Below are 16896 nucleotides of genomic sequence, written 5' to 3'. Positions count from 1 at the left end.
GACCCCTGAGATCATTGAGTCCAACCCATGACCCAACACCACCCTGTCAACTAGACCATGGCACTAAGTGCCACATCCAGTCTCTTCTTAAATACCTCCAGGGGCAGTGACTCCACCATCTCCCTGGGTAGCCCATTCCAATGCCTGATCACTCTTTCTGTAAAGAATTTCTTTCTAATATCTAATCTAAACCTCCCCTGGCACAGCTTAAGATCATGCCCTCTTGTCCTACTGCTGGTTGCCTGGGAGAAGAGACTGAGACCCACCTGGCTACAACCTCCTTTCAGGGAGTTGTAGAGAGTGATGAGGTCTCCCCTGAGCATCCTCTTCTCGAGGCTAAACATCCCCAGCTCCCTCAGCCACTCCTCACAGGGCCTGTGCTCCAGTCCCTTCACCAGTCCTGTTGCTCTTCTCTGGACCTGCTCCAGCACCTCAGTGTCCTTCCTAAACTGAGTGCCCCAGAACTGGACACAGCACTCAAGGTGCTGCCTAGCTAGTGCCGAGTACAGGGGCAGAATCACTGCCCTGATCGTGCTGGCCACACTGTTCCTGATACAGGCCAGGATGCCATTGGCCTTCTTGGCCACCTGGGCACACTGCTGGCTCATGTTCAGATTCCTGGTGATTAAAATCCCCAGGTCTCTCTCTGCCTGGTTGCTCTCCAGCCACTCCGTCCCCAGCCTGTAGCGCTGCATGGGGTTGTTGTGGCCAAAGTGCAGGACCTGTCACTGGTTCTTGTTAAACATCATACCATTGGATTCAGCCCATTTATCCAGTCTGTCCAGGTCCCTCTGCAGAGCCCTCCTACCCTCCAGCAGAGCATGCAAGTGGAAAGATTAACTAATAAAGAGCAGAAAAGGAATTGAAAATAAGATGGAACTGCTGCATATAGGATGAAAAAGTATTTGGATGGTGCTACGCAGAACATGTACTAATGGTTCATAATTGAAACATAAGCATTTATCAAAAGAATTCTGTAGAAAATGTATGAACTAATGTATAAATTAAGTTCTGTAGACAATCTTCTATCCTGAGTGTATATCCATTCTGTGTCACAGTCAGTGGTATGGATGGTGATAGAGAGAAGGACAGAGACTGAAAAATGATTGAGAACTGGTTTAGAATTCAGCTATCTTGATTTAAGAAGACAGAATTCATGAAAGTCAAATGGATAATATTATTGTACAGAGGCAGGAGATGATTATCTGCAGAAATACAGAATGAAGAACACTTACTGAGTAGCAATTCTGAAGAAAAGGATCAGGAAGCCTGAGAAGATCACAGCATAGGCATGTGTTACGAGATGTGTTGCTGTGACAAAGACAGCTATACAGAAGTGTACTAACAACTACTCCTCGCAGAACATACAGGTAATATGTTCCTCTCTGCAAAGCTTATGGAGAAATATCAAACTAGTCTGAATGCTGGACTTCACGAAGGATATGGACCAACCAGAATGAGCCCAAATGAAAGAAACAAGAATAGCTATGAAGACAGATCAATCTTAGACTTCTGTCTCAGCTTTGATAATATATTCAATTACTGTGACTATACCTCTTCAACCTGCAAACAAGGTATAATGCTGTGTTCTTTGTGGTACTGCAGTGGCATTATTCTTACTGATTGTGTTCATGAACAACATATATGTCAGGGAAGGCTTCTGTTAGGTCATCAAGACAAGACAGAAAAAGCAGGGTCCCTGAACATATGGCCCTGTTGCATGTTTAGGATGAGGTCTTCATATGGTCTACCTAAAGAACTGGAACAAAGAAAACTGCAAATCAAGTGTCCAAACTTGGAAGCTTTTAAAGAAATGGTTCAGAGGGAATTTTTATGGTTTCTGAGTTTATGCTTGCAAGCCGCTCTTGCTGGCCTTGAAATAGAGTGGTTCAGTTTATATGGAAGGTCCATCTCAGTTTGCCATTATTTATTCATTAAGCTAACTTAATATTAATAAATGGTCAATTAGGACTGAGGCACAACACACTTTGCTCCAACAAGACAGTTTGGATCCCCAGGAAGCATCATATGTCAGGCACAGCTCCACTGATTTCAGGAATGTTAGTCCATAAGGCCCTGACATTACCAAGGGGCTAAGAAGCACTTCACCTTTCTCTTTGTCCAAAGGTGGAAGTATACTGTCGCCTCTACAGACTTTGAAATACTTGCTCTATTCCTTCTGGAATATACCCTCTGGTATAAAAATACTAACTCCAGTCCCTGTGGAGTTCAACACAGCACTGCAGCTGTTGCTGTGGCTGCAACAGTGTTTGTCATCTTCTCATTGAGTGCTGAAGACATAGCGTTAATATTATTTGTTTGATATTTAGGCTTGTTGAACCTGTACGCTGAAGGTATTGTATCCATTTCACTGTTGAACTTGGGAGGCTGCAATGAGCTGCGTGCTTTCTAAACTGGTGGACAAGAATTGGGAGATTTTAATGGCAATTGTGATTTATGTCGAGCTTCATTTGTCAAAGAGATTGTGTTTGGGTTTAGGACTTTCAAACCTGTACTCAAAGGGCCTTGCAGCACTAGGGTAAGGTTTTATTGTAAAGCAATTGTAAGAAGGAGTGACTATTTTGTGAATCTGTTAGTTCCTTTAACAGGACCTTTATCAGGAAAGCTTTTTGAGGATAAAAAGTGGACTGCACAGTGTCCTCTCTAGCAGATCTGAAAACTGCTGGTTTATTCTGAGGTGGAGGAGGATTAGACACAGAGTTAACTTCAGAAAGTGTAGGCTTGAGATGTGCTGGGAGAGACAGGACAGGACTATTAATTGAGTGAGGTTGTGTACACTGTATTTTGAAGGAGTAGGAGGCGGAGCTGTAACTTGGATCGGCTCATAGAGCTTTTCACTGACAGGCCTACCAATTGACTCAGCATCAGTTGGTTTCCCCTTAGAATAACTGGTGAAGATCAGCTGATCCTGCAAATGTAGTGGTTTAGTGGTCTCAGAATGATGGCTGGCAGGGACCCCCCCCAGCTTATTTTCAAAACTCCTGCGATCAAAATGTGATAGCTGCTTTTGACAATAATCTTCATCTTCTTCAGGATCATAGTGACCTTCGCTTGAGGTCTCTGCAGTTCAGAGGCCCTGTAAATATACTCCTTGGATGAAGAACCCTTTTAGCTTGCGAATGAGCTTGTTGGAAGATAAGATAATGTGATCTTGCCAAATGAATGAACCACTTGACTTCCTGGTATTTGCAAGAAGGGGGAAAAAAAAGCCTGAGAAAAAACCCAAGATGAGAAATGGCAGCTTCCCAGAGTCACCAGATCCAGGTCTCTGAATGCTTTCCTTACATTTTCAAATTGCACAATTCCTCAAGTACATTTGACCACCATACTCTTTTTTTACTCTCCCTGTTGTCTGCTCCCTTTCTTTCAGGATCAAAATCAGGAGAAGTTCAAATCAGAGACATCTTATCTCCCGCTACTCCTCCTCATAATCCAGGGAATATTCTTTCCCTTTGTTCATAGCCCTCAGGTGACTGGGCAATCCTGGCTTCTGTATCACCTTCTGCCATGGCCAGATGACCAAGTGCCTACTCTGACTCACTATCCTGCAATAGTTATGCACACACTGATGGGCCAATACTCAAAAGCACTGCTCTTTCCAGAAAGATTACTGTGCAAACAGCTCACCTTGGATGCTTTCTCCTGGGTTCCTGTTGCAATCTAATCTAGGCTGTGTCTCAGGACAGGTAATAAACAAAGCTCATGCCATACTAACTTTCAAATTAGTAACAGTGCTTCTGAAAGTACTTCCACTAGTTTTGCAATAATGATGTGCTTTTTAGAATTTCTTTTAGCAGACGATGTTTAGACATCTTCAGCACATTAATAGTCCCTGACAATGACAGAGACACATGTGATTATTCATTCACAGTTATAGAAACCAAGAAAAAACCGGCCAATGTCCAACTTAAGAAGCACCTAAGACTTAATGGTTTTTCCCTTCAGGAATGACTGAACAAATCTAGGGAACAAATGAACTCTTCCAGCTTTAAGATGTGATTTTGTAGTGTTTGCTTTGTAAATGATTTAATTCTCTTACTTTGGTGGCAACTCTACAATGAATGTCTAACCCCAGGGCTTCAGATTGCAGCTTCTTATTAATACTGCCAGACTAATAGTTATTGATCTCTTAAGTTTTAGGTAGGTTTTAGAATAAAATGGGGAAGGAAAGAGACAACATTTAATTTTCATAAGAATGTGGAAAAGGTTACAATGATGCTAATCTCTGACTCTTAATCAATTTTTGTATTGTTTGAAGCTTGAACTAGAGGTGCAGTTCTTTTTTCTTTCTACTTTTCATAACTTTGCCTCAGCTTTGAAGTTTCTGTAAGCTGAGGATAGCTTATCAGAAAAGTCCTAGCAACTGAAAGATGCTTACACAGAGTTACGAGTGAATGAGATGAATTTCAGGCTCCCTAGGAAGAGGCTGAGCTCTTCAGTATAAGGAATATACATATTCAATCCCAAGGCAGAAGAATAGGTTTAACTACAGCGAATAATGCACAAAAATCCATCCTCAAAACCCCCATTTCCAAGGTTTTGTTTGTGATGTACTTGGTATCTCAGACTGTTAGTGCCTCACAAGAGAGGAAGAGACATGACCTTTTCTCTGGGACTTGATTTAGACATTGTGGTACAGTATTGTACAGCAGAGGATAATGCCTTTAAATGCTGAAAACTGAATACCTACATAGGGAAATTATACATGCAGCTTGCGAGCCTATCTGATATCATCATATTCCAAAGGAGCTCACTTTTGTCTGTCTGAGGAACGCAGCTTATCTGTTTTGTTATTCTAATTTTCTAGTAAAGACATGAAGGAATTGCCAAAACTGATTGTTTTGGGTTTCTTTTGAGGGAGGGAAGAGGTGGGAAGGAGGGTTTGTAGTAGAGTAACAGTTTACAGTGGTGCAATAATACTAAGGTAGAATTCGTGGTGGCTGGATTCTAACAAAATAAAACAACTTTTGGGGTGTGGGGCAGACATCCAGTATGCAAGTGTGAAAATTTATCAGGTAATGACCACGTTTTGAGCCTCAGAAGCTCTACTGAGTAAGTCAGAGTTTTTCACCCCTCAGGTTAGCTGCTCACATGACTCATTTGATTCTGTTTAACAATGGCTTGTCTCTAAAAGGAAATAGTAATTTTTCTGCTCCCCCAGGTAATTTTGACCAGCAAGTCAGGCAGTGCTAACTCAGTGTAGATGTGATGTGTTAATGAGAGGCTGGGTAGAACCTAGAAGCAGGAGTATCTTGTGTCACTGACTGCCTCAGGGTGAATTACCATGTCTTCGGTGAGGGAACTGTAATTTCCTAAATATGCTAACTCAATCAGGAGAACCTATAATTGTGAGTGAAAATAGAAATTCCACTATTAAAAAATGAACTGTATTATATATTTAACATGAATTTATTTCTATTAAATATACTTAATGGGGTAAGTGCAACATTTTCATAGGACCAAAGTGAATTAATTGGCATCCAACTCTATTTTTCATAATAAATTATTAGTCCCTTTAAAAATGGCTTTAAAGCCTGTGTCATGACTGAAAACAGAAATTCAGTTCTTAATTTACCATCAAGTACATAAGAATTTTACCCAGGTGCTATTAACATGGTAAGAACCACTTACCCTACTCTCCTACCTAATTAATTGATTTAAAGTAGACCTCACCGTTGTTTGACATTGTTATGGTGATTAGTACCTATGCAGCCTACTCACTCTATCTTAACAATGCTGATTTCTTATTCTGAATTGAATCCTGCTTCTCAGGAACTTGATGGAAAAATTCCTTCTAGCTTCCGTGAGAACAAGATTAAGCTGCCAGGGACAAGATTTTATTCCAGTTGTTGCAATTGTATGTCATAATATGTGTTTTTTACATGAAGGTAGCAATTTTCTATATGCATGTGTACTCTTCAACACAGATTCTCTTCCTCTTTGGTGCAGGTAAAAAGTTGTATTAAAACCTACATACATACCTATAAACATATATGCTTTGTGTGTATATATTCATATATATAAAGATTAAGTTAAAGACACCCTACGTCGGTTTAATATGGGGATAATTTTGCAGATAATATTCAGAGGTGAAGTTGAAATAAGTTATTATAAAGGAGAGAATAAGAATGTCTTTGTATGTAAGAGTGTTTGTGATTACACTTACAATCATTTTTCCATGTACGTGCAATAAAAATTGTTATATAATTGAATTATATATCAGATCAGAATCTATTAGTCTACATGAGATCAGTTTAATAAAAGGCATCATTGCTGAACACTAGAGAAACTATATTTATTTCCACTGATTTTAAAGTAATCAATTCCAAAAGCAAAGTTAAATGCTAGGAAAAAGGTTCTTCACCCAGAGAGTAGGTGGGCACTGGCTCCCCAAGGAAGTGGTCACAAGCATGACAAAGTTCAAGAAGCATTTGAACAACACTCTCAGGCACATGGTGCAATTCTTGGCTCTGTCCTGTGCAGGGCCACGAGCGGAACTTCGATGATCCTTGCAGGTCCCTCTCAACTTGGGATATTCTATGACATTCCACAGTATGTCCCTTTTAAAATCTGCAAGTACGGTGCTTTACTAAAAATGCAACATTTTGAGCTACTATTATAATTCCCTATAGTAATTAAAGCAAACTTCCGTGCTTTAGGGAAATTAGTTGCAATTATCCTATTATGGCCTTGATTCCACAATAAGATGATTTGACCTTGGTGCTTATACACCGTTACACTGAAATTGTGGTTTAAAATTTGGTGAAACTTGTCCTGAAGTAACTTAAGTATATGCAATGATGTCACTGAGGTTTAAGACATTTAAATTATATTTATCTACTTCTAATTTAGGAATTACAGAGTTTACATTGCTTGAAATAACAAACATGTCAGTTTACACACTTCTTACTCATTATAGCACCCTTACTGGGATTTTGACCAGATCCGTAGATGACACAGTGAGTGGAAAACTGGCTGGACAAAAGGGCATCATTGCCACACAGACAGCTGGGGGACCAGAACATATGCCATACAAGAACTGCATCTTCTGGGCCTTAAAGGAAGGTTACAGAGAGATCCTACTGTTGTCTACAACCACTTAACAGAATGGTGTAGAGAAGATGGGGTCAGGATCATCTTAAGAGTTTCACATCTAAGAAAAAGAAGCAAAAGACACATGTTGGAATAAAGGAAATTCCAACTGATGAAAGGAAGACAAATTTTACTATGATGGTGGTCAAACAACAGAACAGGTTGCCCAGGGTGATTGAGGAATTTCTGTCCCATCAGCTGGACAAGGTCCTGAGCAACCTTCTTTTCCTGGACCAGTGACCTCTGGAGGTCCCTTCCAAGCCTAAAAGATTCAGTAAGACTAAGTTCTGTCTTTTGTGGCACTGGAAGACTGAAGCCTTCTCTACAAACTGAGAAAGTGAGTTTATTTTTTAAATGTTCTAGGCTTACCTGGACTATCGGGAGGTAAACTGGCACAAGATCATCTAGTGATGAATTTCATAATATATGTATCCCAGACTGTTAGCAATTACGTAACAGCTAAGACTACCCACAAAGACAAGCAACTTTGAATTTCATTGTTGATTCGTTCCCTGTACATTGTACAGGGTAGAACTCCACAACCTACAGAAAATTCTCAAAACTATCTCCTTAAATGTGGTTCTCTGATTACGTTTGCTCAAAATCTTCATTCTGGAGTATAGGACGGATCACATCTAAAATATTCAATTGTCTAGTTACTTTAAAGAAAAAAAAAAAGCCTTCAATTTTAAATCTTAACAACATACTGTTCTCTTTTGTCTCAGCTGATCTTTCAATTTGCACTACTCAGATTACATTTCTATACAAAAAGAAGTAATGCATATAAATTCTTTCTTAGGTCAATTTCTGAAGTCTGATCTATCATTATAAAGTATCATATATTATACATATATAAAATTGCTAACTGTAGGGGGTAGTCATTGTATCTTTTTCATGTTCACACAATCTCTTGCATAACACAGCCACAAGAGGAAGCAAAAGGAAAATGAAAACCATAATAATACTGAAGATTGTATCAGTAATACCAGATTTCAAATAATTTTACAGAGGTGCCATGGAGACATCAATGGGGCTTTGAAGCTAATTCTAAGGGTTCTCTAGGCTTTCCTTGGTAGGAAAAGTACATTTCTTTATTTTTGTTTAATTGAGTCCATCAAGATATTAAGTACTAGAAGCACAGTCTTACCTTATGGAATTATGATAATAAGGCCCCTCAGCAAATTGATTATTTCCTCACTTATCTCAGATGATGAGAATTTGTTACCCTTTTAATATTTTGTAACTGTGTATTACAAAACTGCTGCTATTCAATCTCAGCAGTTATAAGCATGAAACAGAAGACTTGGATTTTTTTTAAGCATTGCTTGTTAAGTAGGGGTGCAACCTGATTTACTCTGAGACCTATTTAACCAATTACAAAAATAAGAACCCCAGAAATTACCAGAAAGTTAACACATAGTGGTAATGCTTCCAGCCAGTCACAGACAGTGTCTTTTTAGAGATACTACATTCACATAAAGGTGTCACAATATTCATCAGGAAACACAGGAATTCGTTTGCAAAGGCTGCAGCAAAAGACCATTCTGTAATCAAAAGGATATTTGAAGGCTCGTTTCAGATAACGAGCCTTTAACACTAAACTCATAGTAAATGATGGAAACAACTAGGGTATGACAGTTCTTACAAGCAAAGAAATTCTACATCAAAGTACTTAATGAAAAACAATTATACTGTAAGAAAACAGAGGTCTCTGAAGATAGCATGCAGAAACCAACAAGTATGAGACTGAGTTACCTTTTTATAATTGTCAAAGACTAAAGTAACACATGTAAACACATATTTTGGCACAGAGTTCGTCTAACTCAATAAAGAAATACCATCACATCTTATGTATACCGTGCAACTGCTAACTACCAGCAATGTTGTGTAAGCACCCAATGGTCAGGAATGGAAAGAAAAAACTAAATTCAATTTAATTGCATTGAGATTTAGTTAAAATGTGAGTTGCAAGAATCCAGACATCCGCACTGTTTCCTAATCTTGCATTCTTTGAACGCTGACTCTCTGGTATCTTCTACTTTTGACATATATTTATCCTGTGAAAATGAGACATTTTATGGTGCAGATTTTTATCTTAACAGATAAACATCTGTGTTGCATATTTGTAAGTATTTTACTTCTTTGCTAGTCTACAGTTAGTCCTTCTGTGCAGGGGCATAGAAATCTTTTAGGTCTCTGCAATCTGAATTTTTATATCAGTGTCATCTTTGTGAAAGGTGTTTGGGTTTTGTCCTTAACATTGTTCCTTTTTAAGCACTCTGAAAGAAGACAACCTTGGGGACACTAAAATAGAAGTCGGAGTATCCCTTAAAAGGCACATGTGGGAAGAGGGGCATTGTGTACTGGCACTTCACCTCACAACATCTAACTCAGGAACTAGGATTGAATGAGATTTTGCAGAAACAACTGCACAAATTTAGAGAGTGCAAGGATGTAGATGCACAGAGAAGATCACTATTAATATAAGTGAAAACAGTTTAAATTTAATCAACACACATTCATCCTTCTTTTTCTTATTTGTTTAAATTTTGCCATTTCTCAGCTCCACCTCTAACATCCTTTGAAGCCCCAGACTCATTCCCAGGGTCTTCACACGTGAGAAGAAAAGGACATTACTTTCCTTTATTAAATGCTAATTCACCTGTCATGTTCTACTTTCTTGTACTGACATGTGTTATGAATAGGAGTTTGACTTTCTTCAAAGGAAAGTGCTTTTAATAAAGAATGCCATATATGTAATTTCCATCATTTGAAAATCACTTAAGTTGATAAGTATTTCAGGAGAAAAGGCTATTTTGCATCTTACAGAGAATAAAACTACCTTGTTGTTCTATGAATTGAAGCTGATAGAGAACAGGCTGGAAACATGGTTTGATACACTTATCCGTTACTGTAAGGCTGTCACAAAACTTGGATTTTCAAAACTGCTTTGCCATTCGCATGGATTTAAAAGTACTTTTAAAATTACTTCGACAGTTTGTGAGATTTGCATTTCTACCTTTGTATATTTTATGGAATATGTGACTAAATTATATGCACTTTTTAGATCAGAACTCCAAATTTTCAAAAGATAAGTAGCACTTCTCAGCATGAACAAACTGAGAAACAGAGATGAAAATTAATATTAAATTGTTTGAAATGTCAATCTGAGTGAGAAAAGCAGCTTGCTACCTTATGCAGAAGAACAGAATAAAACAGAAATTGTTTATCTCAAACAAAATATAAGGTTCAGGTCAGGGTACTTTCTTATATTTGAAATGCACACCAATGAAGTGAAAAGGCACATCTCTTGGTTGTTTTTTCATTTTTTGGTGGTGGTGCTTTTGGCAGTCACACTGAACCTAGTCTGTCCTGGGCCACCTCCACTAGATTTTGCAGCTTTTACGACTTGCACTCAGAATTTAACCTTAAGTATTACTAAACGTGAATACAAACTGATAAAACCTATAATAAAGACTTTAAGGCTTATAAACCTTAAAATATTATATGGCATCATTTAAAATTATGACCGCCATCCAGATAAGCTGTCACGGTACAATACTGAAGATGACTCTCTTGAAATTGGCATTTAAGATGGAAACAAAGGCATTTTCCAGGAACTGCCCCACAGTTTATTCTACTACAATGAATAGCTAAACTGCGTCTGGGTTGTGGTTAGTGTTTGTGGGGCACCTTGATCTTATTATGGTAGAGGTGAAATACTGTATGGTTCTTTGACTTAGCATTACAAGGAAAAACAGATCTGTGAAAGCAATATCCTTCATTATCACAGATTTAAGCCTGCATGCAGTTATTTCTGCTGTTTTGGGGGACAATGAAAAATTGTCGTGCTTTTTCACTAAGTGCCCTTGCAAATTCTACTGGTCTAATTTAAAGGGGAGCAGGACAGTATTTAGTCTGTATTACCAGAACAACTTCTGACGGGATACTTCTTCCCTATCTTCAGTCACACACGAGTTAGCCATTGAGTCTCTGGCTACTTCTCTAGGTTCTCACACAGGACCCATTACACTAAGATGAAACACTTTAGGTGACAGAGATAAGTGGAATGAACACCCAGTGGCGTCATTTTTTCTCTACTGTCCAGAAGCCTACCTGACTACTTGAAACACAACTTATTTCAGATGATTCGCGGTAGAGAAAAATCCCTCTAAATCCAGACACATGTACTTAGGCAATAGGGAAGTTCAGATGTAGAAGAGTTAATCAAGAGTTGATCTTGACTTTGATACTAAAAATAACAGTTCAGTTTTAACAATGTTGGTTTTCCCTCTAAATCCCTTCACATGAGAATGTTATTTAATAAGAAGTGACTGAGGGAGAAAACCTCCTCTAACCTCTCTAACTACCAGGTCTGCTTGTCAGAAATATATTTGGGAGAAACTGGAGCAAAAGGCAATGCGCAAGTGGCTGAGGGCACATTAAAAGTCAAGATCTCCTTGACACAAGGCTTTTACACTGCAATGGAAAAAATACTTAACATTTAAACATTTAGCAGTTTAAATTGTCAGCTAACTTACGTATACATTAGAAACCAGAGAGTCCAGATGTTGCCATACATGCTATAAAACATCAAAGTTTAATTATGCATTTATTAACTAGCATCTTTCTCTTCATTGATATAATATGAGGAGCACCAGTTATTAATGCATGACCATACATTCCATTTTGTAAATCAACTTTTTGATGACAGCCTTTTCTCATTCAGGTATCCGTTTATTGTTTTGCACAGCTCAACTATCAAATGAAGTGTAATAAAAACTGGCACAAATTAGACAAATTGCAGTATATATTCTGTCTTTCTTCTGAACAAGTCTGATCAATGCAAGTCTGCAAGTCCTGATCAATGCTTTCTGGCATCTTCTGCATTGCGAATTTATGTCAATTTAATATTTCAGAGACTAAGATACTTTATAGGTCAATTAGCAATTCAATAAAAAATTCAGTATTTCCCAGATCCTTGCAGATGCATGTGTGAGAAATTCTGAAATGCTCACATTTATAAAGAGAAAACTGCATGTAAGCTCTCCAAGTGGGAAGAAAGCTGCATATTTGACTTAATCATCTCCTGACACATCCTTATATTTTCTATCAAGGTACAATACTAGGACTTAGCTGCTGTTCTTGTAACTACAACACTAAACACTCTTTTCACTTGGATTTATTGCTAATTCTGAAACAAAATGTGAGCATGTTCTAAGATAGGAGGACCCCATGTAGTTGTTTATGCTCCAGAAGAGTCACGTTCTGCTATGGGAATACAAATACTTGTTTCTGAGGTGTTTTCAGTCTCACAGCTGAAAGGAAATCTTTCCAAATATCAAGATTACACTTTGAAATAACGTACTCAATGCTTCTTTGAGTGCGAGGCTGGTCAAGATGACCTTGTGAGGTTCCTTCCAACCTGAATTTTTTTGCAAGCCTAATAATTCATTAGAGTTGTGAACTCCTGATGTATCTTTCAATCCAATTTTCTCACGTTTAGCAATAAAACTTCAAAACAAACACCAGTTATTCCAGGCACCCAAAGAAACCCACATTGTTCACTCAGTGGCAATTTACACACTGCTGAGAACTTTTTCATCACTAAGTAATGGTGATGGTAATACAGGGTGAGATCCGTTTTATCGCGTGCTAGATAAAATCAATCACCCTTTGTGACTCTCCCTCTCTCAGTCACTTAGAAGGTAGCCTAATACAGGTATCTTATATATTGGATTATGAACTTTTAGACAGCTAGCAAGATTAAGTAGGTTCTAGCACATATTAAGTACCAATTTAATTGATACGCTATCCTTGAATTTTGTGTATATCTTATAACTCCATTACAGACAGATGAGTAGTGAATGGAGTATCCTTCAGTACTGACACTTGTAGCCTCCAGCTCAGGAACAATTATTTAAAAATGACCCCTGCTAAAGGTTCTGTTTCAGGACCTCATTCAAAAATTTGTGAAGGCAGACGAAATTGTACCACTAACCTTACTTATCAAGCTGAATCAAGCTTTTACTAACTTTACTGAATCAAGCTTTTACACCAATAGTCACAATAAAGATGTCTTAAGTATTACAACAGTTCAACTTATCCCATCAAAATCCCTAGAATCTAGACCCCTGAAGAGACACCTGGATTCCCTACACATTTTAAAGGCAGAGATACATAGGGACTTGTTTTCTACGCAGTACAAGAAGTCAACAAAAACCTTCAGGTGGAACTGTCCTTTATTCAAGAGTGAGTGATTAAAATGCTGCTAATCTCTAAAAAAAAAAACAAACCCACAAAAATACAGGCCAAGAGAAAGAATGGCGTTTTTCAATTACTTGTACAATATTTCTCTTAATCAGCATTGACACAGAACAGCATTAGAAACCACTGTCAGGATAAAAGAAAACTGACAGAAAGACTTGAAGCACAAAACTGTGCATTGAAGTTTTATAACTCCAGCTTTGCATTCACTACAGCTGTACCCTCTGGACTTATCATTAAACTGTATGAAATGCAATACTAATACAAGTTCCAAATTTTACTTCAAGAGGACAAGTCCTATTTTGTACATATGAGCCAACAGTGTGCCCAGGTGGCCAAGAAAGCCAACGGCATCCTGGCCTGTATCAGCAATAGTGTGGCCAGCAGGACCAGGGCAGTGATTCTGCCCCTGTACTCAGTGCTGGTGAGGCCACACCTTGAGTGCTCTGTCCAATTCTGGGCCCCGCAATTCAAGAAGGATGTTGAGGTGCCAGAGCAAGTCCAGAGAAGGGCAACAAAGCTGAGGAAGGGTCTGGAGGGTAAGTCCTATGAGGAGCAGCTGGTCTGACCGTGACCAGGGACCTGGGCAGTATGCCCAAGGAGGGAAAACTGGGTATTGAACTACCTAGCGACAGTACTAGGTAGGTCAGGTTTACCATGTTTCTGTCTGAGTGAAGTTTAATTTTGGGATGAAAAAAGATGAATATGTCTACTGTCTTGGTCAAAGGACACATGGTATAACGCACAAACTATAAAAAAGGAAAAAAAAAAGGGTCCTTTTAAAGACATGGAGCATACCTGAAATGAAAGCCAGAAAGAAGACCTCACTATAAATAAAGGAAATGCTACTATGGGGATGGCTCAGATAATTTATAGAGAAGCCTGGCTCCAATTTTAGCAATATAACAACACAGTTGATCGATCTGTGTGGAAAACAAAGCAGATTGGTCAATTCAGTGAAGTCTAGTATGAAACTTCTGGTCATTTGAAAAAGGTGTCTTTTTGTTTGTTTTGTACTTTACTATAGGTGAGTCTCGATTTTAGCAAACTCTCTGATATATTTTCCAGGTGCCTCAACACTGATTTATGGTCTATTTGGCAGCAGCAGAATAAAATATATCATTCTCTGGCACATTTCAGTAAAAAATTGTCAGCTGGGAATGAATGACAGCACCACTGAAAAGAAAGCTTTATATAGGCATTAAAAATCTCAACCAACTCAATTCTACCTATGTAATTTTACAATATATACAGTTGGAAAATTCACCTTTAAGAAAAGGTTATCCTAGGGGGAAATTACAGCTTGTGAGGTAGAGTTTGTCACCACAAGAATATGATGCACAAATAAAAGTCGCAAAGAGAAAAGACAAATACCATGTCAATTCTGCTTAGGCAGAAAGATGCTTGAGCAACTAACCTGATAAAGCAAGCCCCTTTTGAATCTTCCTTTCCATAACAACAGCTAAGGCATCCTGCAATATGTGGAACTGCAATATCACAAAAATGGATGGCCTACAACATGAGTTGAAATCCTTGACCAATGCGATGTTCCAGCATTTCTGAAAATCAGTCTTAAGATAGGCCCTATTTGCTAAAAAATACTCGAGGACAAGAGCAGTAATGACTTTTATTAGTTTCTTTGAAGTTCAGTGATGAAAGCCAAAGAAATGAACATACAAAGATCACAGCTGAAATGGTACAAGAATTATAGTCATAATTCCCCTGTCATACTGGCATGTTTGGACGGTTTTTAAACTGCAGTAAATTTGTATTGCAATTCCTCAAAATAACTCTACAAATAATGTCAAACTGAGCAGCACTGTACAGTTATTACTAGATGGCTACATACATTTATTAGGTAATTATTTTCAACAGACTTTTCCCACCTTTTTTTTTTAATTAATCTTTGCTTTTATCACATGTTCTTCAAGAATTTAACAAAATATTAAAATTTTGAGGTTGTGCAAACTTATTATCCATAATTTAACCAGTATTTTGAATGGCATATCAGATAAGACAGTCAATTTCACATGTATAGTCTTACTTTCCTAAAAAAAATTTGCAGACTTGGGAACATTAGTACAACATGTGAGAGCTGTGATTGCCTTGTTTTAACAACTTGCAGAGCACTGCTGTAATGAAGCATTAACCCTAAGATAGCACTGGATAAAAATAACAAACATTATGAACAAAGTATCTATTTGTGGAATTCTGGAATTAAAATCAGAGAAGGAGAAGTATGCTGTAATGATAACAAATGAGAAAGTTAGCAAAAATGAATACAAAATATGCTTTTAATGTACAAAAGTAGAAATAATTCTGTCATGATTGTTGAAATAGTTCAAGATCAAGGAAGTGATTATTTTTTAAAGACAGAACATGAAAATAAAAGTTTAACGATTCACAGCGTTTGGATGAATTTCAGCTGAAAACACCCCACCAAAAACCTACACAAAATTAAAAAAGTCCAAACCCCCAAGACGTGTGCTTACCATACAATCAAAATTCAGGGGCAATAATGCTTTACATAAATTATTGTCCTTTTCCTTACTTGTATATGTTTGTGAATTAAGAATCTCCCAGCTCTCTTGCTGGAGCTACTAATCTGCCCCATAAATTCCTGTAACTATCTTAAGGATTTTTATGATTTGTCACTTCATGACCCCAAAGTTGCTTGCAGTAGGTAATCTGAGGACCAGGAGTGCTTAGATCCTGCTACTGCCAGCCTAGGAATGAAGCACTAAAGCAGAACAAAGCCATTGCTTTTCTTACAGAGATTAGAGCATGAGAGATCAAGAAACATTGCATGATGTTTAATTAATTTAACAATTCCTTCCAATATACCAGCACACTGTCACAAAAAATCTGAATATGACACACTAGAGAAAGAATTAAATAAATTGTTCTAGAAATGTGAGAAGAACAGTTTTCATTGTCCTCATTCTGCTGAAAACTGGAAAAAACACCCCAAGCCCACAGAACATGTAGATTGTTTTGGAAAGAACATACCTATTAACTCTTTATTTCTGACATCTAAGGCCATGTTTCGTAAAGCTGTAGCAACTGCACATACCACCCGGTCATTGTCTATTCGAAGCAGTTCCACCAATATTGGCAATCCTTTTTCTTTGCGGACAGCAGCACGGATGTACACTGACCACTGCAAAGACACATGGGAGAGTGTGAGGAAACTGAGAAATCCACTAGAGAAAGCAAGGCATCTGAGGTTATAACAGAGTAAGGGGTTACAGAAGCATTTGGATGCAAAACTCGAAAGAGGGGAAATAATTGCATTTATGATGCTAGGCAACCACTTGATTTGGCAATCTGTGCTAATTTTTTATGGTGACAGAGAAATTAAATGATGAATTGACTTTACTCCTAGCACACCTGGTTACATTTTTACAGCCCAAGTCTGCAGATGACTTACTTTGCATCAATATTTCATATGCAACATCTAATGATGCTTCTTTACTGCTAAACCAACAAAATTTATATTACAAGATGTATACTACA

The 16896-nt window shown here is 37.9% G+C and overlaps 1 protein-coding gene across 10 annotated transcripts in view; it reads right to left on the bottom strand.

Moving 5' to 3' along the window:
* The window catches only part of CTNND2 (catenin delta 2), a 631056-nt gene that overhangs the window by 49736 nt on the left and 564424 nt on the right, over positions 1–16896 (bottom strand). For all 10 annotated transcript variants that reach the window (XM_027724249.2, XM_027724246.2, XM_027724247.2 and 7 more), the window contains one exon: positions 16390–16540. In XM_027724249.2, the coding sequence (XP_027580050.1) occupies positions 16390–16540 (151 nt within the window). The remainder of the gene's footprint in view (positions 1–16389; positions 16541–16896) is intronic.

The sequence above is a fragment of the Pipra filicauda genome, unplaced genomic scaffold (assembly GCF_003945595.2).
Source record: "Pipra filicauda isolate LSUMZ 115617 unplaced genomic scaffold, ASM394559v2 scaffold39_size4671491_pilon, whole genome shotgun sequence".
Classification (NCBI taxonomy): domain Eukaryota; kingdom Metazoa; phylum Chordata; class Aves; order Passeriformes; family Pipridae; genus Pipra; species Pipra filicauda.
The sequence above is the reverse complement of the archived record's forward strand: the minus strand, read 5'-3'. Positions and strand labels throughout refer to the sequence as shown.